General features: G+C 33.4%; 1 protein-coding gene and 1 long non-coding RNA gene across 2 annotated transcripts; both read right to left on the bottom strand.

Annotated features, from left to right (window-relative positions):
- Nucleotides 1-900: 900 nt before the first annotated feature.
- LOC138136615 (uncharacterized) lies at nucleotides 901-3699 on the bottom strand. Its single transcript, XR_011161364.1, has 2 exons — nucleotides 3501-3699; nucleotides 901-3447 (listed from the first exon to the last, which is right to left on the bottom strand). It is a non-coding gene; the product is annotated as an uncharacterized lncRNA (long non-coding RNA).
- A 16462-nt stretch (nucleotides 3700-20161) lies between these two features.
- Nucleotides 20162-23366, bottom strand: LOC138136610 (uncharacterized). Its single transcript, XM_069055843.1, has 3 exons — nucleotides 23237-23366; nucleotides 20616-22966; nucleotides 20162-20550 (listed from the first exon to the last, which is right to left on the bottom strand). The coding sequence occupies exon 2, from the start codon at nucleotides 22960-22962 to the stop codon at nucleotides 20632-20634; it is 2331 nt and encodes a 776-aa protein (XP_068911944.1). The 5' UTR covers nucleotides 22963-22966; nucleotides 23237-23366; the 3' UTR covers nucleotides 20162-20550; nucleotides 20616-20631.
- Between the last annotated feature and the right edge of the window lie 692 nt (nucleotides 23367-24058).

Genomic DNA, 24058 nt, shown 5'->3' with positions numbered 1-24058 from the left:
TTTATCGTTAGCAACGAGTAAACAGAGCTTACCATCTTGGAAACAGACGTGGTAAACAACCAAATAGAGTACAATCGCGCAAAAAATAATATATATGCCACGGTAGAGAAGACAATTTTAAGCCTCGCTTCTTTATTCCCTCTCGGCTTAAAAAAATGTCTTCTCTACGTTGGTGTATAATTAATTACTATTTTCCACTACTAGTCATAGAAGGCGTCATTATTGACTCTCGAACTGAACCCAGAAGTAGGATTTTTCTCCTACTGGTTAATAATTTTTTCAGGTGTTTACTCACTAGAGTAAAACCCAAAAAACTACCCAATAAACCAAAAAAAAAACACCCAATAAACCCCACGGAGCTTATAAACCTTGGGTTCTATTCGAACACTCAAAATTTCTGGGTTGATTTTACGTCACCCCGCCCCCCAATTTTCACCGAGGCAACCTACTATACAAATTAGTCAGTTCTACCAACCTTGAATATTTCAAGAGACAGGATTATTGGACCAATTTTTTTTATGGTACAATTACTATACAAATATTTTTCCAAAGAAGTTAACGATACCAATTTTTTCAGGAACCTTGACGGCTGTAAGGTATCGGGAAATCATACAGCAATGTCTTGAACAGCAACAGCTTCATGATGATGAAATTGTATTTCCAACAAAACGGTGCCCCTGCACACACCACATACGAGACCTTGAATATGCTACAAGGATTTTGAGATCGACAAGTAATCAGCCGAAATACAACTTGAACTTACCCTTCAAGATGCTTCTTTATGTTACGCGCCATGTGAAAAGTAATTTTCAAAGCCTGTCAACGAAAATCTCAGTGGAAATACTATACCACGAAATTTTAATGACCTTGTCGGGAAAAAATTATTGCTCATAATCATGATTGGGTTTAACTGATAATTTTATTGGAATAAACATTATAACTGACATATTTATTTTGGCAATTCTACATCCACAGATAATAACTGATACCTACTCGTAAAACATTTCCCTCAACCAGTTTTAATATTACAAATTATATCTAATAATTTTTTTAAACAAACATAATGAAATAAGATAAGTAAACATATCGATTACTGCAACAGAATGATTAGTTACTTGTGGACGGGATATCTTTGTGTCCCTTCGCCAACGTATTGATTTTATCTTCTTTGATGTATCTCTTTGGATCGCCTGGCCCAACCACAACGTACACTTTTCTCTCTCTAAAAACTTTAGCTTCATTCATAAAGGTTTGTTCTCTTTCCGTTGTAATCGGTTTATCCTCAAATATGCATTTCTTGATATCTTCTTCCGTTATTCTTTGTCTTTCGTGTGCTGGTAGTGGTGCGAAATATATCTTACGAGTCCCGTCAACAAAACCAATGCAGTAATTAGAGCATCGAGTACTATAATACTTGCAAATTTTTTTTCCTCCACTCTCATCACTCATTTTTCCCAATACTTCCTCTGGTTTTCTCTTGCTTAAATCACCTTCTGGCACGAATTCAGCCAAGAATCTTGGATCTGATCCCAAATCTTTGTTAAAATCCTCGGTCTCAATCTCGTAAATAAAATTGTCCGTATTCAATCGCAGCAGCTTGAGGCGCTTTCCGTATTTCTTTACCATGACATCATAATGGAATCGATACATCCTCATTTTCGTCAGTTCAAGAACGCTGAACATCGCAAATATGGAACGTGGGGACCTTATTTCCGGTCGGATTTTATTTTCTCCGGTTTGAATTCGACCAAGACTACATCTCCATAAACTCGATGATCAACATAATTTGAACTGAGCTTTCGCAAATCTTCTGTGGTGGCTACTGTCGTGTAGTGCCGTTTATCGAATCGTTCATTCAGTTTGCCGTAAACTTTGACATTTAACATTTTGTAAAAGTTTCGTTCAAGTGAGCCTTCCTTAGCTTTATTTCTAAGTCTGGTGTTATGATACACATAATGCTTCAACCACGGTTTTTTAGTAAACTGGAGGACACGATGTATTTTTTTAAGTTTCAATCCGTGATTCATACATTGTTTTAAGTTTTGATCTAGAATAACGTACTTTTCCTTGTTATGTAAATTTAGTCGTAATTTTGGTCCATCTCGTTGTGTTGAGTGTACACTGCAAAAGGGCATATCGCTGTGTTCATCATGAAGTTCTTTCGGATAGTCCAAGTCTACTTCAAAGATGTAACCAGTTTCGTCATTTTCATTTAAATTTATTACAGAGTAGTGATCTGCAAATTTCTTTTCATCCACCCAACGGAAATTATCCCATGGAAGACTTTGCGACATCGCCCATCCACACGCATTGTTGAGATCCAAAGTTACGATAAATGTTTGTTGGTCTTGATCGTTATAGTTCTCAACATATATATTTTTTGCTTCCGCTACTCTTTTCGGACTGTCACATACGCCCCCTCTAATAGATTTAGCAATAAATTCTATCTTGTCCTCGTCCTCCAAGATGGGAATTGGGTCTTCACCGTTTTTGCTTCTAAATTTCAACATATCATTCCAAGCAAAATGTGCTAGACTGAAATAATTAGCCAAGTCCAATTCGGAGGGGTCACACAGTTTTCTTATACTCTGAAATTTCTCGACCATATACTTGACATTTTCATTTGAGTAAGCCCGGTAGAACTTAGCGAAATCTAAACATTTCAAATTTGTGTGTACAGTTTTCTTAATCAACGAAATGATTTTTGTGCCAACACTTCCTTTAATAGTTACTTCGTCTTCGCGCTTTATTCCTCGAATAAGAAAACAATAAGTATATTTTCTAAAATCTGCAATCATGATTGGCACAAAATTTTGTTTTTCTTTGTTTAACTTTTCCATCACTTTCGTTTCCAGAATCTCCCAAAATTCCCGAAAGACGTTTTCGCTTTCAAATCGGTGATCAGAATAGCTTTTTTCATTGTATTTCAACAAACAACATTGAAAACCTACTGGCACACATTCTCTTGGGAGTTGTGCGTCTTGCGATGTTGCTTCTTCTTCTTCAAACTTTACGAAAACAACGAGAGGAACTTTTTCTTTTCTATTTGAGATCTCCAGAAATTTCTTTGTTGAATCAACATAGATTGATAAATGAACAATTTTCTGCAGTTCCGTGTTTTCATTAGTTGGCATTTGGTCTTTAATCTCTTTGAACATTCCATCAACTTCTCCTTCATTATTGAACCTCTTCAAATTTGTTGAAAATGTGTTTTCACTTTTTTGTATTTTCAGTCCGTGGGAGCGTTTCTCGATAAAAATACACTTTAAGGACAATTTGACTTTGATCCCGTTGTGGCTTTGCTGTTCTTGGTTAAGAAGTTCAATCAAGCGTTGTTTGACATGTCTTAAATAGAAATCCACATCTTGATAGAGATTTTCAAAAGTTAATTCAAATTTCTGAATCTTGTCGCCAACAAAAGATTTCACCAGACTAATGTTCATATTTCTACAAAATCGATTTTGTTTTTCATAATGTTATTTATAAAATATGTTACTTACAAAAGATCAATCAAGTCGCACCTTATCAACTGCAGTAAATTTTCGCTTCAAAATCAATTTATATACGTATCAATTACGAAAAAAATGTATAAATAGTTGATTTCATAAACCGATAAGTAAGTAAATAAACTGAAGGAGAGAAACATGTGGTTCACATGATTCTTGATTATAATCTCCTCTAATCAGGAGAGGTTGCCAGATTTGCGACGGCTTTTTGAACAAAAAAAATCAGTGTGGTTGCCCCGACTGCAAGGGCGTAGCAAGGGGGGGGGGGCAGGTGGGCCCGGCCCACCCCAGAATCCTTCTGGCCCACCCCAGTATAAAAGTAAAACACATTAAAAACAAGATACATCTGCAATATCTATCTATCATCTGTCTGTGGTTTAAAATATGTCTCACCCCAGCAAAAAATCATTGCTACGCCCTTGCCCGACTGCCCATATCACCACCCTGAAAGGGAACGCTCGTAAATTTACGAGAAAAAATTAATGGGCCAGTTAAAAATGAAATTTTGAAAACATAATCTAATGTACAAAATTTAATTGAAAAACAAAAAAATTATAAAGAAGGTTACAGAAATGCGTTTTCTTTCTTTCAGTAATAAAACAAAAAACTCCGCCAAAAAGATTCGAACCCCTGGAGCGTCGAGCGTTCAGTCTGGCCTACCGGCGCGAGAAACGCGTCAAAATTTGCCATTTTTTTCTCACTTTGCTGTTCCTGTTTAAGAAGTTCAATCAAGTTTTGTTTCGCAAGTCTTAAATATACAACAACATGTTACATGCAACAAAAGATAAATCAAGTGGCACTTTATTGATTGCAATATATTTTCTGTTCTAAATCAGTTTAAATAACATTGATTGATCGATTGATTTTATAAGCTGATAATTACTTTAGGGGAAACACACAGCAGATAATCCAAAATCGAGGTTACAAAAAAAATCACTGAAGTAGAGAAATTGTAAACATTTCTCCGAAAAGAGATAAGATGTCTTTTCGAGTATGAAACACGTGGTTCACATAAATCTTGATTATAATCTCCTCTAAGATTTATTTCAAGGTATTTATACGACTAAAATGAGTTGCTCTTAGAAATGACAAGAGAGTTTACTTCAAGCTCAGAGTGTCTATAAATGGTTGTGGGATCCTAGTAGGCGTTGACAGTTTGCCGACTGTTTCAGCAGAAATCCAATAATGTTAGTGTGATCTACGATATGCAACCCTCAGAACAAATTGGTTTTACTGGTTGCCTAGCATAAAAAAGTTGGTGCATCATTGAGGTCTCGACGCTCTCAAGAAATTGCGTATTTATTGTACACTTAAGAAGAAGATAAATAAAAATAACATCAGTGATTCAGTTAAAAAAGTAATAATGAAAATTAAAGACATGGGCTCAAATTTAGTTAATACTTAACATCTTCTTCAGATTCTGGAAGCTTTCCAGTTGATCTTTCTTCGTTTACGTTTCAAGTCTTAAAAATGTCTTGATTATATCTCTAATATGGGCCACTAGACCTTTTAGAAAATTTGGATATTCTATAAGGTAATTCTTGTCAGCCTACACTGTTGAACATTCTATTTCCTATATCCTGTTTCAGGGAATAAACCATTTTCATTAAGTATTTCTATAATTAGAAAGTGTTTCGGTGTCAAAAAATGGTTACACATAATGCACGAGGTAGTTTTAAAAACAACTTTTTTGCGAACTTAACAAACACAAAACATCTTCATTAACTCGTTGAAATATGATAAACAATGAAAAACGTAAAGTGGCAAGTGTTAAATGTCGAATATAAAATTTACAAATTCAGAAGGGCAAACCTACACTCATACCAGAAATTATACTTACACTCCGGTGTAAGAAACATTCAAAATCATTAGTCTAAATTTTTTGTTACAGACCTGTATTCCTGAAATATGAACTTAAAAAAGTCTCTTCTTTGAGTGTTTATTATTTACGTTTTTAAGTTTATATGTATTGGGCGATTCAAAATGATTGTGGCCAAGTATGGCAACTATGTACGAAAATGTATGTGGTAACTGTGTGAATGGGCTAAAGTTAATACAGCGTGATCAACAATGACTGAGTCTGTTGGCAATGAAACAATTGGAAAATATTGGTGTTTTTCTGTTTCGTAATTGGCACTGACCGGATGTTTTAACTTGACATAACATTAAAGAAAAATTAGGTTATGTCGGGTATGTTTATGCTATTACAAAAATGACCCTTTGATGGTAAATGTCAAATTCGCCTGTCAACTCTGTCAAAGCTGACAACCGGAAATGCGTTTAGATTACAGTGGTACCAAAATCATTCAAATCTTCATTGTTACCAACAGACTTGGTCATTCTTGATCACGTTGTATTTGTATGACATTTCATAAGCGTGTACCTATTTGATTTTTTTAATTCCATTGCACATTGATTTGACAACTTTCAAAATTGTACGCCTATGAACTGTCAAAGAAATGTCAACCCTACCCTACCGACACAGTTGCCGCATACATTTTCGTACATAGTTGCCATACTTGGCCACAATCATTTTGAATCACCCCATATATTTAAAGAAAATACCTCGAATATATTGTGCATCTTTACTACATTCTAATCATAGCTAATTTTTCTCGTTGTGTTAGATCCTTTCTTTCGGAAACTCTTTTTACTTTTTATTTTAATTTAAATGTAATTGCGGCTTCAGTAGCGCAAGCGCCTTCACATCAAAATGACTGTGACTGACATACAGTTGACATTTTACGTTGCCAAGTGCCAACCTAATAACTATCAAATAACTAGTGGTTCATACCAACATGACAATTGTTTAAAAAAAAGGGATTATATTTAATTTACAAAATGCGTTTTTTTTTCTTTCAAAAGCTGAATCAAGTGGAACTTTATCAATTGCAATATATTTTCTGTCCTAAATCAATTTATCTAACATATCAATCACGAAATAAATTACGCAAGTATGTACCCAGTTGATTTCATAAGCTGATAATTTCTTTAGGGGAAACACACAAACAACAGATCCTAATCCAAAACCGAGATTACAGAAAAATCACTCAAGTAGAGAAATTGTAAACATTTCTCCGAAAAGAGATAAGATGTCTTTTCGAGTTCCAGCCTGGAACTCGTCTGCAACCATTGCCACTGCCCGTCTTTCTGAATCATCTTTTTTAATCATATCATCGTTGACTTTATCCACAGCTGACGCTAAATATTGTAAATTAATAGCATCACCAGGATTTTCTGGTTGTTTTACATTAACTCATTTGTGTGCTGCGATAGCATAATAATCACCATTTTCTGTTAGATTAAATCCTATACCAGGTGGCCCTCTTGTTAATTTACCTCCTTTTTTTCTATTTTTTCTAAAAACATATTCAGATGTCTATTATGGGTGTAAAATTCTTTCTATATTTCATTTCAGGATTTTTGAAATCAATAGTTAAGCAATCAAAATTATTGATGTTATTTTCATAATATTCTGTGATTTTCTTATCCAATCCCTTTTCTCTAAATATTAAACTTATATCATTGCTGATAATAAGGTTCTTCTAGATCTTTTGCACAAATAAAAATTATCAAAAAATTAATATTTTAAATGATTTCAAAAGAATCCCAAAATTCAAAAATAAATTGAAGGGCCTTAATTTACACAACAAATTCTTAATTCGGACAAAGTCCTCATGAGCGAAGCGAATCCAAAAAATGTTTTAGCAATCGAGGAAGATAATGCAGAAGCCAATTATCTAAGCGAATCGGATTATTTATTACCATTACCAAAATCACCTTCAGCGCATACCCCAATAAGTTTAGACCCAAATAAAGATTTAAATTTTGATATTATTGAAAAACAATTTAAATTTGAAAAACCTTCCCATTTATTATCGTTAGACATAAGAAATCGAAATGCAAAAATTGATACAATGATACCCGAAATATCAACTAAATTAAAATCATTAAATGCACACAATACAAACGCAAAGAAATTACAAGAACAAGAAAAAATAATTGATAATTTACAATGTGTGTATTCACAGTTGAAAAAATATAAAAGTGTTTTAGAAGATATTCGAAAAATTCCTTTCTATGAAAAGGATAGTAGCAGACAGCAAACAGGAAGCGGTACTTTTTCAGATCCGAATGAAATGGTAGAACGTCTTGATCTATTAATTGCGTCAAAAAATGTTGGAAATGATTCAATTGAAGTATATAATGAATGCGTAGAAATACTTGATAAATTGTTTAAAATGAAACTTATAAAAAAGTCAGATCACAAAAGAATTCAGCACTGCCTCATGAGTCAAAGGTGAATTTTTCATTATCTTAATGAGTTCACCGAAGGTTCGCGAGGCAAAGGCGAGTTTAATACACATTAGATCTAAAGAAAATGATTTTGAAATAAGTTATTCTGAAAACCCTATTAATTTATCCGGATTAAAAGGTGAAATTGCTTTAAAAACAGCAAGTCTCTAGTACAGTTGGGATAACATTACTGAAGAGTATAAAAATAATTAAATAAAATACCGGTCTGATAAAATCAACCCAGAGCCAAAGGCGAAGTCTAAAGGTTCTCGTGAACGCCCACAAAGTGAACTTAAAAATAATGAAATCAAGAAAGAAGGTATGAAATTCGGACAAAGTCTTCATGAACGAAGTGAATCGGAGTGGAAAATATTAAAATTACCAAACGGTCTGTACGATGAAAATGAATTAAATAATTATATCCAAGAATATTTTGGAACATTTGAAACACCCCCGTTTTATTTTGATGTAAATTATGCAACTAATCGTTTTATGTTAATTATACGCAACATAGATTCTGAAATTGACTTTTCCCACGGTAAGATACATGAGCTTTTAGGATTCGAAAAAATAAATATATAAAGAAGGAATAAACTATGCAACAAAAATTGGTAATATCACCAAAGATATTGATCAAATCTTGATTCAGTGTTCCCTACTTTCATCTAGTTATCAAAATAATCTCAAAAGTGCCGTTATACCGGGTGGGGCATCGTATACGCGCACGCGAGAAATCGCGACTTCTAATTAAATAAAATTGGCCAAATTTTATATACCTGACTAATTATTGATAAGATTTATTTGAGAATTTTTAAAAAAATTTTTGTTAATAAATAAGGCCGTAACAGTTTTATTAGTTTTCTGAAATTAACTGTTAATTTACCTATAAAGTTTTTACGCTAAATGAATCTGTATCTGCTAGCCCATCAAACCCTGGTGGCACAATTAAATTTTGACTTGGTAAGCTAAATAATTCGCTTTTTTATTTAAACGTAAACCAGACGGGTGATTTACGGCACAATGGTATAATTTCCCAACAAAGGTATAGCCGACCGTTTTAAACCTTTTTGCCATAAAATTGACAGTTTCCATTGTCACCTAAATTTACGATAGCACAAGTAGCAGGTCATAAATAAAAATGATTTTGAAAGTTGAAATGTAAAACTGCCTTTAATTCAAAATCTAATTGGTATTTTTTTCCGTAGATTTCGTAAATAATTATAGGAAGTGAATCTGGGTAGGTTAGTATAAAAATCAGAATTTGACTTTTTGGTTGAAATTTACATTTTAATTTTTTTTGGCTTTGTTTGTAAGTGAAAAATTATCAAAAAATTATGAAATGTACCCTACCAATAGCCAGGTAAGTCTGAAAAATTTCGACAATTTTATTTAATTAGAAGTCGCGATTTCTCGCGCGCGCGTATACGATGCCCCACCCGGTATACGTTTTTACTCCAAATATTTCACCTAGATCTTTAATTAATATTGAACCAACGCATCCAAAATATTCACCAATTAATCGTACGGATTATACAGTGAGCGGCAAAAGTATGGAATAAATTCATTAAAAATTAAATAAAATTGTTTTCAAAAAAATCTTTGGACAAGTCAATTTTAGTTTATAAAAAGACATATTTTAATACAAAATTAAATTCCAAGCAGTCATTTGTTTTCGAATTATGACGTCATCGATAGTTTTTTTTAATGGGAACCCCCTATTTTTTTTCTTCATTCTGATAGCCATTTTAATTGTCTAAACGCCAGTATACAAATTTTGTTACCTTACATAAGGAAATTTTTGAGGAAAAAAATAAAAAAGTTGGAAAAAATAAATTTTGTAACTAACAAAAACAAGTGAAAAACTGTGTTAATAGGTACTTAAAATTATGGAATTAAGTGTTCGAATTGCCATCCCCCAGGTTGTTGATAATAAGCAAGTTTATGAAGAAATTCCCCCTGTTTTAGTTTTATCTAGTTTTATCCACGCACCCAATCAAAATTAAAATTTCTATACGTTGTGTTTCTGTTAAATGAGTCATTTTCGAAAACGTTTTGTAAAACAAATAACACATACGAATGAAATTGACATTAACATTTGACTGTTTGATTTACCTACTTGATTTTTTGACTTGGTTTTTGTTCGTTATAAAATTTATTTTTTCCAAATTTATTATTTTTTTTCTCAAAAATTTCCTTATGTAAGATAACAAAATTTTTACACTGTCATTTAGACAATTAAAAGGGCTATCAGAATCAAGAAAAAAAATATGGGATTTCCATTTAAAAAAACTATCGATGACGTCATAACTCGAAAACAAATGACTGCTTGGAATCTTCTTTGGTACTAAAACATGTATTTTTATAAACTAAAATTGACCTGTCCAAAGATTTTTTTGAAAAAAAAATTGTTTAATTTTTAAGGAATTTATTCCTTAGTTTTACCGCTCACTGTATATATAATCTATTCCATCTTTAAAAAAACGATAGGTTGCCATGCTTTAATTTTGTTAAATTGGCAGTACTGAGGAAAGTAGTAGTTATATTTCATTTTATTTTGGTTGTAAATCTTTTGTAACTAAATTTGAAGTGCTATGTTGCAAGATGATTCTAAAACAAAAAGTAAGTAAAGTTATCAATAAATGTCATTTTGACGTTTTTCCAATTTATTTTAAATTAGACAACACAAAGTAAAAATTTAAAGGGTTTACTACAAGTGCATAATGCCAAAAGTTGTATTTGTCGAGTGTTGAAGGGCTAGACACATTTTAAACGAGGTAGGGCCGATCTAAGTAATGATGCTATTATTAATAGATTGATGGATATCTTCAATGAATCCTGAACTACATAATTAATTTATATGTGGGAAGATCTGTTATATATTGCATAATTACAAAAAAAAGGTCTGGAGGATACTAGAACAACAAAAAAAGGAAAATCAGAAAAGTGGAACCATTTTTTAAAAGAGATCTGAACGAAATTATTCGTGGGCTAAACATTAGAAGATGATTCGGAATCTAATGATGAAGATAATTCTGAAGATAGAATAATGGAGGAGGTTAAAGTGTAAAAAAAGTGATTCCACTTTGGAGAACTTATCCGTTTTCTGCTTATTAAACTAAAGCAAGCGTTCTTGAAACTCATTCAACGACTAAAGCCTCCACCAGATGTTTACATTTTGATTTGTATTTTTTTTCAATTGCTATTTTTAATAAAAAGTGCTGGGTTCTCTATTAATTTCTTGTAATACAGCTTCAATCGATTCGCAAAAAAGCGTGGCAACACTGTGCCTTCAAAATTTTCAGAATTCCTAACCAAACTTTTATTCAGATATGATGAAATCTGTCAGACTGTCATGGCCAAGCATCGTTTTTTTAAAGTTGGAATACATTATATGTATTATAATTCGCATTTCCGTTACAAATCAACTAAATCAATTGATAAATTTTAATGGAGAGTGCTTAAATTTTGTTCGACTCTGGGCAGGCCTTGCCTGTATTTCTTGTAGAATAAATGGTACTTGTTGTTCATAGAAAACAATTATTTCCAAAACATTATGGGTTTGGTCTTAAATATCACAGAGATATTAGAGGTGGAAATATTTTTCAATCTATAAAAAAATTTGCTATACCAGCATTAGGCTTTTTATATCGCAATCCTATATTAAAACCTTTTTGGAAAAATAATAAAGAGGACATTCAAGGTGTAACTTCAGGGCGTTTTCTACATACCTATAAAGAGGAAATTATAAATCCTATTCTAAACAAAATGAAAGAAAAACCGTTGAAAGAACATTTACGAGGCGACGGATTAAAAAAGGTTAAGCCAAAAAATCTATTAACTAAAAAATCAAAGGAAATTATTGAAAATCTCCTGAATTCAGACAAAGTCTTCATGAGCGAAGCGAATCCTGAGGTTTCCTAAAAGATCTTTTTTATTTAAATAAATGAAAAATGTTGTAGACAATTTATGGCGTATTGATGAAATGCCTGTAATTGATGAATCAACAAAAAGTTATACTTATAATAAAATAAGAGAAAGTAATATCAACGTGGAAGAACTTGACAGTATACGCTCGAAACTAACATAAGTGGATGGAAACATTTATCAGGTGCTTATATTTTTGTCAAATCTAAAATTAAAAACAATCCAAATAATTATGCTACGTTAATTTCAAATCTGATTGAATTTTCAGGAGATGTATCTGATACTTCAGCATCACAATTATGTTGGTATCCAGACGCAGCAGATTCAGCAGATACATCTCAATATACAGGGTGATTTACGAGGAATAATGAGCCCGACGGAATAGAAAATGCAACCCGCAATTCATCAGGAGAAAAACCCGGACATTTACCGCTTCGATGTCCGGCTTTTTGTTGCAATGTATTGTGGGTTGCATTTTCTATTCCGTCGGGCTCATTATTCCTCGTAAATCACCCTGTATTAGTATGATGCGCAAAATAAATCTGAAAAATTTAAAGATTTGGACGTTGATATAAAAACTATTGTTTCAAAAATTACAAATAATTCTGTATTCAATAAAAGATATTTGGAGAGATGGTTGTTAACAAAAGATGAAAAAACTATTACAAAATGTATTCCTTTATTTAAAGTTTTTCGATTTGTACGAGACTGTAACAAAGTTTTGAATGGAAAAATTCGCATTAAATTACGTAAAAATCGAGTGAAAAATATACTACACGCCAAAGTTGATGGAAACTATGATTATGAAATATCTGATATTAGTTTGTGGATCCCAACAGCAAAACCCGCACTAGAAACTTAAAAAATATTATCTTCATTATTAGTTAGCAAATCTAACTTTCTTTGTGGATGGAATGCGCTTAACTGTTACCGTAGTAATTTGTGGTCTTCTGGAAGTGGAAACTGGTGCGTTGTAAATAATCAAAATAAAATATCTAGAGTTTTTATAGTTTTTTCTAGAGCCGAACGAAATGATAATTTTACCAAGACAATGATGATTTTGATAATATGAATTTAGAAAGAATAAATAATAAAATCAATGGTACCCAACATCCTACTTATGAATATCAGGTGAATAATGAGGATTTACAACGTTTGTATGCCGCATTCCTCTCATGTAATTATAAACAAGATTTGGATGAAGGCACGTGTGTTAGCTATAAAGATTTTTGTAACCTCTATTTAGCTGTTGCTTTTGATGTAACAAAAGAAAATGATGAAAATGTATTTAGTAAAACAAAATCTTCTGAACTAGAAGTTAATTGGACATTAAAAGATTATCAAAATATTAATTACTACATATATGCTGTAGTTGAATTTCAAAGAATTGCAAATATGAATATCATAGATGAAAAGATTTACTTGGAAATGAAGTAGAGTTTACTGAGTACGCCTTTGACTCACGAGGCTGAGCTGAGTTTTCCAACTCAAGTGGTTCAGACTCAACTGCTGTTAGCAGTGCTTCCCAATCCCAAGACACAGCTTCTTCAAATGAGTAACTATTTTTGTAATGTGCATATTTTGTCTTTTTTTTGTAAAATATCTATGTTTAACAATATCGGTACAATCCTTGAAATACATAGCTCTTTCAATGAGCGTTCAAAAGATATAAGGTTTTTGGCATCTAAAATAAATAGTTTATCCACAAATGTAATTTAAAATATCAGATTTTTCTTTAATTTAACGGAACCAAAAAAATACATTTCATCGAGTTTAATATAAAAAAAGAGAATAAATTTAACCTTTAATTAACTTAAAAAAAAGAAATAAAAAGAAAAGTGGCGGTTGTACACTTCCCAAAAAAAAAAAAAAAATTGTGGATAAACTATTTTAGATGCCAAAAACCTTATATCTTTTGAACGCTCATTGAAAGAGCTATCCAACGGTACATCGAAATACAGGGTGTTCCATTAAAAAAAATTGACTAAATAAAGAGTTTGCGTTTGAAGCGCCCACTACGTAATTAAGTAAAAATCTTAATGTTTTTCAAGAAGGCAATAAAATTGACGATATTTACAATGTTCTAAAAACACCTAATCTAAATAATTATCATCTGTTATATTTTTTTACAAATTTTCAAAGTTTGATTTGTCCGGACACAAAAGAGCGAATAGTTTACTAACAGTAGAAGTTAGACCCATCAAATGTAGTATCTTCCTCTTTGTTTTGACGAGAGCTTTCCAAAAACGTAAAAAAATACTGTACAATACAGTGTGGAATAAAATGATTTACATCTAGTTACCTTTGCATTACCCTTGTAAAAATACGAAATGCCGCTCTACAAAAAAAAAAGAAAGCCTAACCTCAAAATATTCCAAAATTCCAAATGTGATTTATTGCGAAGGGATGATATGAATGCAAAGTAGAGATTGAAATTAAAAAGGAGCTAACAAAAGCAAGTCACAGCTAGTGTTGAAAGTGGCCACCAACGTTTGTTAATTCAATTTAGTAAATTGTAACAATTGTCAATTCGATTGATGACATTTATTGACAGAACTAATAGTTCGGCACTTCAAAAAAAAAAGTAGAGCGGTACAGGAAAATTTACATGTGCAAAAATTCCAAAGATAACTAGATGTAAATCATTTTATTCCACACTGTATAATGCTGCGAATGCAAAGAAAGCATTTGAAAACATTTTGAAGTATTTGCCAGATAATATTAGAGTCAATAATAATGACAAGAAAATAATCAGATTACCACCAAGTTATCGAATGAAATACAACGTAAATACCTGCACATGTGAATGAATTGGATTTTGAGTTACCTCATTTTATGTAAAACTAATTAATGGCTATCTATGTATTATGTACCTGTTTTTCAGTCGCTGGTTAATTTATAATTGCCATTAACTGTCATAGATACTATTGTTGCAACAATGCTTAGGTTTCTATAGCAACTAACCAAAGTTAAAGAATAATTATCGACTGAAAAACTAACCCTAAAATCAATAAATAATTAGACATTATCACAATTTTTTTAGTTCCTGTTGTTACAAGTAGTTCACCTTGTGAAGAATTTAAAAACAAGATAGATTTCATAAAATTTTAACTTTTTTAAAGGTAAAGGTTAAAAACGGGTAAAATGCTTAAAAAACAAAGTGTTCTGAAGGGGCCTTATTACATAGTAAAATTTACCTTCTTCATCTATTTTGACATAGTTCTATATGCTAATCTTTTATTTTTGTTATAACAGGGTAAAATCGCATATAATCCTAATTTATTAATAAATACAGCTTTTACATCAATTTTCTTTTAAAATCGTTATCTAGATGAGTTTGAGATGAGAATATCTGCTTTTAAATATACATACTGTTACGTTATTTATTTTGCCTAATTGTGAAATTTTCCCAAAATAACGATTTAACCAACAGACTTCGGGTCGAGATGCACAGGAGACTGCTCGAGAGTACAACCTAAATGTGGGGGTGGGTGGTGATAATCGGAAAAAAGAAAACTCCGAGTGGTTTAAACGAAATGAATATATTTTCACCCAGTGCTGCACACGTACAAATCGGATTATTTAATAATAAAAACGTTTCTCACATTCAATAATTATGTACCTACAAAAATTAAGGGTTGTGCCCTCGCCGCGACAAAAAAAAAAGGAAAACTCTCGAAAAGTAAATTGAATTCAAAAACTAAATTAAAAAAAAAGGGGGAGAGCCGAAAGTGAAGCCCGATATCGTCCTCGACGCTATTCTTCTACGCCGCCCACGATCGGCGGGACCGTTCCCTCGGGCCTCATTTCGTTTCCCAAAAAAAAAGCTAAATTCAAAATAGAAAAAGAAGTCGCGCGGCGGACGAGGACACAAAAGATAAAGAAATAAAACAAACAGGAGCTCTTAAAAAAAAAACTTGTTATCGCTCTGACCAGCCGTTTGCAGGCGAAATCACCAGCAGACCGATAACTAGATTCCGAATAAAAAAAAAAGTTCTGCCTGAAACGACGCGCTGGGTTCGTGAAAACTATAGTTATTTGTATCACAAGGCCAGAAACTGCACGTTTGGGAGCATGAGTACGGTTTGCAATACGAGTCGATAGACGAGTATTGTAAGTACGAATGCTCGCAAAACAGTTTCTGGACGTGTGATACACAAAATTTTTCGTGCCGACTTCTGCGGATTTTTGTTAAATGGAAGTTAAAGCATTTGTTTTAATAATTGGTATTAGGGACTTTTTTTGTGTTGGCAACACTAACATTTAAACATTTAAATTTTAAAATCAACATCGATCTTGCTTCCTGACATTTATTAAATTTAATTAATTTGTTTTGTTTTTGACATTTTCCTGAAACATTTGTTGTAATAAATACACCAGCCCATATTCAAGAAGTGGCTCGAAACGTAATTTTAATTAATTAATTTTAGTTAAGTATTGCTTCTTTGTAGTTTGTACGTTGTTATAAATAGAAAAACATTTTTAACGAGCCATCCACAGAACAAACATTGACGTTTGATAGAATTCTGATAACAAATGCCAACCGAAACCGATGACTCAAAATCCCTACTTTTAGCCGGACTAGGTCGGCAATGCATGTGTTTCTGGACGATTTCGAGATCTGTAATTTACCAAATTCCGGCCGGCGCGGCGGCACGAAAATTTTTTTTTCTATCACCCTGGCCTTGATCGTCACGGGGCGGTCGACGTCTCTGGAGACCTGGACTTCCTCGGGCCCACGACGGACGACGAAATCCAGGCGTGGAATTTGACTCCGCACTCCGGCGTTTGGTTCTCCGTGAACCTTCCGTCGGGGATTCGTAAATCCGCTCCTCGGCGTCTAGGTTTGGCCTTCCTGGACTCTTCTTCCAGCCTCACCCTCTTCGGACCCTCGACGTCTCCACACCCTTTTCTCGCCGTTCAACCACTCGCCGTTTCAGCCCCTTTCACAGTACCCGCACACATCTGACCTCCCTGACTAAAGACCAAAAAGCCCCTCCTCGCACTCTCTCCTGTCTTTTATAGTTTCGCCCCTCTCAATTCGGGTTATTATTATTTTTGGCGGAAAACGTCGTGCGCACGATGATCGAATCATTGAGAAAACTTGCATTTTTAAAAAATGTTACAATACCTTTAAAATTAGGACAAAATGACTAAAAACACAAAGTGTTCTGAAGGAGTCTTACTTGTAGTTTTCCTTGAACATTCCATCAACTTCTACTTTATTCTTCATTATTGAACGTCCTTAAATTTGTTGAAAATTGTTTTTCACTTTGTTGTACTCTGAGTCCGTGAGAGCGCTTTACACTTTAAGGACAATTTGACTTTTATCCCCTCATGATTTAGCTGTTCCTGTTTAAGAAGTTCAATCAAGCGTGGTTTGGGATCTCCTAAAAAAATTTTCACATCTTGATAGGGATTTTCAAAAGTTAATTCAAAATTCTGAATCTTGTCGCCAGAAGAAGATTCTACCAGACTAACGTCCATGATTCTACAAAATCGATTATGTTTTTCATAATGTTATTTAATATTGGGTGATTCAAAATGATTATGGATAAATATGGCAACTATCTACGAAAATGTACGTGGCAACTGTGTGGGTAGGATAGAGTTGACATTTCTTTGACAGTTCATAGTCGCGCAATTTTGAAAATTGTCAAATCAATATGCAATGGTATAAAAAAAAATCAAATGCACGCTTATGAAATGTCATACAAATGTCAACTTTACCCCACCCACACAGTTGCCACATACATTTTCGTACATAGTTGCCATACTTATCCACAATCATTTTAAATCACCCAATAAAGTCCATTCACGTTGGATTTTCCTAGTCAAGGTCAAATAATTCAATATTTTGGCGGTGTGATTTTTAGTTAAAAAATGCTTTAGCTGTGTATGTCACCAATACGGGCTGATAAAGCAACCAAGTCATTCGTAGACTGTAGAGGTTATGTTATTCGCTGTCAGCAAAGAAACATTTTCAAATATTGTTATTAAACTTTTTAGAGGATAACAATAGGTAATAATACATCCATTTTGTTATCATTTACACTAAAAATAGTGTCAGTTGTTAATCGGTATGATAGGATTAGGAACATACAACACCAGTAGGTAGTTAGGTACCTAACTCCTACCTACTGGTGTTGTATTTTTCTGCTTGCGTTGTTGATTAAGTGAAAAAACCCTTAATGACTACATTTACTTAACCTTCTGCGACTAACATGATGAGTGATGAGGAACCAGAATAAGTTATAGACTCCGTCCACTGATAGATTGCACTTTTTTAAATATCCTTAGATAACAAAATCCCCAAACCATAACATTAAAATATTATCAAAGTATCGTAGATTGTGTTGGTAATACCTTGAAACATTCGCGCCACTGATTCTCATTGGTTCTTATAAAACCCACGCGAAAAATAAATTATATGACATTTCAGATTTGAAACTGTCAGTGCTGTCAAGTGGTTTAAGCATTTAGATTTGCGATTTTTCATCTTTAGAGCTATGTTTTGCGTTCCTCTGGTTTTAAAAGTTATTAGTTTTGATCGTGCTGCTGTTTTGATCTGTTCCGTTGCGATTTTTGTTGATTTTTTTGAATTTGTGAAGTGAGTGCATGCCTCAAGAATCTAGCATAATGAACATTTTAAGTGACACTACAAACATCGAAAATGATTCAGAGGTCATTTTTGTTCATGCATTAAATAAATCTTTTGTTTGTGTTTAGCCATTTCCGAAAAATGCTGGATATTTTAATTTCAGTAGCCAGCTTTTTTCGGAAATTAGAAAATGAGTTGTGCCTTACATTTTTAATTCCGTCGGGCACATTATCACTCGTGAAATACCCTGTATTAATAAAACCCGATATATTACTCCTACTATACTGAAGTTTTCTTTCGTCTTTCCTAAATGCAAACATGCAGAATAATAATAAAATATCACGTGTAAACCTGCTCTTTCCATTTTTTAAATTTCGCGCCGAATCTATTTGTTGTAGCGTAGAGCGAACACTTTTAGTAACATTTATGTCAAGCAATCTATGAGTGGACAGAGTTTACAAAATGAACCCAATAGGAAATTGTGTGAAGATTCTTTCATTGGAAGCGATGGAAGTAAGGAATGCATCTAAATGCTGGAACAAATTTGGCAATAAAATTTCAGTTATTCAGAGACACTTATACGTTTTTATTGTGGTTGTGACGTTTCAAGAATGTATTGTTACAATTGCATACCACAAAAGAAAGGTGTATTTTGATTTTTAATGATTTTTTTCTAATTTAAGTTTTTTCGATGTACATATTACCTTTAAAATAACGTTGTATTGTTAAAACTACTCAATAATGATCGTAAATAGATTATAATCATGTTAATACATACAATACATTAAACATTAAAGGATTCTAACCAATTAATTTTCGAACTGAAGCTATTTTTTCTTGAGTCCGTATTAGCTTGCGGGTTTCGTCACATTACGTCAGTTGTGGAAGGTTAACGCAATTTAAATATTAACCTTTTTTCTTTTCGCCATGGTAAAATCACCCAGGAATAGAATTTTATTAAAAAATCTGTGACTTTATTTCACACGTCAAACTAATATTCAAAATTGAAGACGTCAAATCGCTCTATCACGAATAAAACGCGATAATGTAAAAATTACTAGGAAAGGAGGCGCAGGCTTGCAACCTGACAACAATTTGGCAGGGAAAATCCAACGTGAATGGACTTTATGTATAGTCAAAACGTTTTGGATGTGGATTGTCAAACTCAAGGTCGCTTAAAACTTATGATTGAACTGTACGTTAGTGAGATCCAAATACTTTATTAGCGTGCCTAGTTAGTTCATTTTTTCTTTAAAAATTGTCAAAGTGTTGTCATGTTGGTATGAGCCACTAGTTATTTGATGGTCATTACGTTGGCAACGTAAAATGTTAATTGTATGTCAGCCACTTTGATGTAAAGGCGCTTGCGCTACTGAATATGTTCAGTTGTATTTTTCAGTGTCATTATCGTCTTTATTTCTTGTCTTTTGGTATAAAACTTGATTAAATCTGAAATTTTCTGACATTTGAAAATTATTGACATAACCTCACACCTGACCTAGGGAGATTTTACGATACAGGTGTTCAGAAATGAAAGGTTTTAGGGTGGTACAGCCTGGTCTTTGAGTGAATTTTGACATCAACAATTGTTTAAAAAAAGGACTATAAAGTATGTTACTTACAAAAGATAAATTAACACGCACTTTATCAACTGCAGTAAATTTTCGCTTCTAAATCAATTTATAAGGTTGATTTATTTGTTTTGTTACTTCTTTCCGCCCGGCGCGGCGGCAGAAATAAGTTAACAAAGGGTGCTAGCGTCGGGTTTGGAAGTGCCCGACGACGGGGTCACTGGAACGCGTACTTGGGGGAGAGGGTGAAAGAGATAACTCGATTGTTGACAATGCAAGAAACCCTTCTATATTTACAAAATAACACCCATGCGACAATACAGATAAGAAATACATAATCCATTTAAAAAAAAAACAGACAAACTGGCAGAACGAGTAAAAAAATTGCTCGACTGATAATACTAATATCAATGGTTTTACAATTTTTTCACTGTACTGCCTCTTCCGCGATGGTGAAAATTCCAGACCCTTCGGCGTGATGCTGATATTCTGACTGGGGAATCCTGTCCTGGCGAAGTGTTGCTCCGGAATTGTACTGGTGAAAGACCGGGTTTGGTTCGGTGGGGCCCTCTTGATGGTGAGGTCTCCCGTCCCTTGGTGGAGTACCTGGTCGTTGGGGATAAATTGCTGCCAATCTAACTCCTCGTCTAACCTAAACGCGTAATTTTCATGAATCAACCCGAAACGGGTAACGCATAGTGTGCCAAAATCTCTTACCTAACCTAACTAATGATTAGTTTCTTGTGGATGGGATATCTTTGTGTCCCTTCGCCAACGTATTGATTTTATCTTCTTTGATGTATCTCTTTAGATCGCCTGGCCCAACCACAACTTCCCGATTTCTCGTTCCAAAAACTTTAAATTCTTCCGTAAGCATTTTCTCTCTTTCCATTACAATTGGTTCATTTTCAAATATGCATTTGCGGAAATCTTCTTCTGTTATTCTTTCTTTTTCCTGTGCTGTTAGTGCTGGGAAAATTATCTTACAACTCCCGTCATCAAAACGAATGAAGTAATTAGAATATCGAGTACTATAATACTTGCAAATTTTTTTTCCTCCGCTCTCATCCCTCATTTTTCCCAATACTTCCTCTGGTTTTCTCTTGCTTAAATGACCTTCTGGCACGAATTCAGCCAACAGTCTTGGATCTGATCCCAAATCTTTGTTAAAACTCTCGGTCTCAATCTCGTAAATAAAATTGTCTGTGTTCAATCGCAGAAGCTTGAGGCGCTTTCCGTATTTCTTTACCATGACGTCATAATGGAATTGATACATCCTCATTTTCGACAGTTCAAGAACGCTGAACATCGCAAATATGGGCCTTTTGGACCTTATTTTCTTCGGACTGAATTCGAACAAGACTACATCTCCATACTCTCCATGAATTATACGATTAACATAATTTGAATTGAGCTTTCGCAAATCTTCAGCTTTAGTGGCTACTGTCGTGTAGTGCCATTTATCGAATCGCTCATTCAGTTTGCCATAAACTCTGACATTTAACATTTTGTAAAAGTTTCGTTCAAGTGAGCCTTCCTTAGCTTTATTTCTAAGTCTGGTGTTATAATACACATAATCCTTCAACCACGGTTTTTTAGTAAACTGGAGGACACGATGTATTTTTTTAAGTTTCAATCCGTGATTCATACATTGTTTTAAGTTTTGATCTAGAATAACGTACTTTTCCTTGTTATGTAAATTTAGTTGTAATCTTGGTTCATGTGGTTGTGTTGAGTGCACGCAGCAAAAGGGCATATCGCTGTGTTCCTCGTGAAGTTCTTCCGGATAGTCCAAGTCTACTTCAAAGATGTAACCAGTTTCGTCATTTTCATTTAAATTTATTATATGGTAGTGGTCTGCAAATTTCTTTTCATCCACCCAACGGAAATTATCCCATGGAAGATTTTGAGACATCGCCCATCCATACGCATTGTTGAGATCCAAAGTTACGATAAATGTTTGTTGGTCTTGATCGTTATAGTTCTCAACATGTATATTGTTAGCTTCCGCTACTCTTTTCGAACAATCACGTAAGCCCCCTCTAATAGATTTAGCAATAAACTCTATCTTCTCTTCGTCTTCCAAGATGGGAATTGGGTCTTCACCGTTTTCGCTTCTGAATTTCAACATATAATTCCAAGCAAAATCTGCTAGACTGGAATAATTAGCCAAGTCCAGTCCGGAGGGGTCACACAGTTTTCTTATTTTCTGAAATATCTCGACCATATACGTGACATTTTCATTTGAGTCATAAGCCCAGTGGATTGGTAGGAACGCAGAGAAATCTAAACATTTCAATGTGGTGTGTATAATTTTTTTTTTCAACGAAATCACTTTTGTGTTAACACTTCCTATAATAGTTACTTCGTCTTCGCGCTTTAAGCCTCGAATAAGAAAACAATGAGTATATTTTGTAAAATCTGCAATCATGATTGGCACAAAATTTGATTTCTCTTGGATCACTTTCGTTTCCAGAATCTCCCAAAATTCCCGAAAGACGTTTTCACTTTCAAATCGGTGATGAAAATAGCTTTGTTCATTGTGTTTCAACAGACAACACCCAAAACCTACTGGCACATATTCTCTTAGGAGTTCCGGGTCTTGCGATGTTGCTTCTTCTTCTTGAAACTTGACGAAAACTACAAGAGGAACTTTTTCTTTTCTATTTGGGATTTCCAGAAATTTCTTTGTTGAATCAACGTAGATTGATAAATGAACAATTTTCTGCAGTTCTGTGTTTTCATTAGTTGGTATTTGGTCTTTAATCTCCTTGAACATTCCATCAACTTCTCCTTCATTGTTGAACGTTTTTAAATTTGTTGAAAATTGTTTTTCATTTTTTTGTATTTTCAGTCCGTGAGAGCGTTTCTCTAAAAAAATACACTTTAAAGCCAATTTGACTTTGATCCCGTTGTGGCTTTGCTGTTCCCGGTTAAGAAGTTCAATCAAGCGTTGTTTGACATGTCTTAAATAGAAATCCACATCTTGATAGGGATTTTCAAAAGTTAATTCAAAATTCTGAATCTTGTCGCCAAAAGAAGATTTCACCAAACTAATTTCCATATTTCTACAAAATCGATTATGTTTTTCATAACATTATTTAAAGTTGACTCAAGTTGCAAAAAACCACTTTGCATTTGCAATAGCACTTTTAGAGCATTAGTCATTTGAAATTACTTTAAAACTGTACTTAAGTATATGGAAAATATTCAATCCAAACTATGATTTTCTGGTCTCTTTGTGCCTTTATTAGGTTCAAAAATATTGAAAAAATGCTGTTGCAAATGACAAGTGGTTTTTTGCAACTTGAGTCAACTTTATAGAACGTGTTACTTACAAAAGATCGATCAATTCGCACTTTATCAACTGCAGTAAATTTTCGCTTCTAATTCAATTTATATACGCATCTATTACGAAACAATTATATAAGTATATAGTGGATTTCATAAACCGATAAGTATAAATAATAAACTGAAGTAGAAAAATTGTAAAAATGTCACCGAAAAGAGATAAGAGGTCTATTCGAGTGTTCTCAGAAATAGTGAAACATGTGGTTCACATGATTTTTGATTATTATAATATAATCTCCTCTAACCAGGAGAGGTCACCAGATGTGCGACGGTTTTTTGAACAAAAAAAATCAGGATGGTTGCCCCGACAGCCCATATCACCACCCCAAAAGAAAACGCCTGAATCCTTGTAAATTTACGAGATGGGCCAGTCGACTAAAGGTGTACGATTTTTAAAATCTATTTAATTTACAAAATCTGTTTTCTTTCTTTCAAAAGATAAATCAAGTGGCACTTTATCGATTGCAATATATTTTCTGTCCTAAATCAATTTATTGCGGAATTAGGCGATTCAAAATGAAAAAAAAATGTTTTCGAGACGATTTCCCTTGCTATTCAACGTGGAAACGCTACAAGCATTCAGGGCACTTTTCCAGATTCTGCATTATTATTGGAAATTTTTGTATTGCAAACCAAAAATGTTATGTACTTAAGTTGGTTAATTATATTTATCTAACATATCAATCACGAAAGAAATTACGCAAGTACTTATGTAGTAAGCTGATAATTTCTTTAGGGGAAACACACAAACAACAGATCCTAATCCAAAGCCGAGATTACAAAAAAATCACAAGTAGAGAAATTGTAAA

This window comes from Tenebrio molitor, chromosome 8 (assembly GCF_963966145.1).
Source record: "Tenebrio molitor chromosome 8, icTenMoli1.1, whole genome shotgun sequence".
Classification (NCBI taxonomy): Eukaryota; Metazoa; Arthropoda; class Insecta; order Coleoptera; family Tenebrionidae; genus Tenebrio; species Tenebrio molitor.
The sequence above is the reverse complement of the archived record's forward strand: the minus strand, read 5'-3'. Positions and strand labels throughout refer to the sequence as shown.

Bases quoted from the DNA above. Each gene is read 5' to 3' on its own strand.
- LOC138136610 (XM_069055843.1), bottom strand. From the start codon at position 22,962: ATGGAAATTAGTTTGGTGAAATCTTCTTTTGGCGACAAGATTCAGAAT.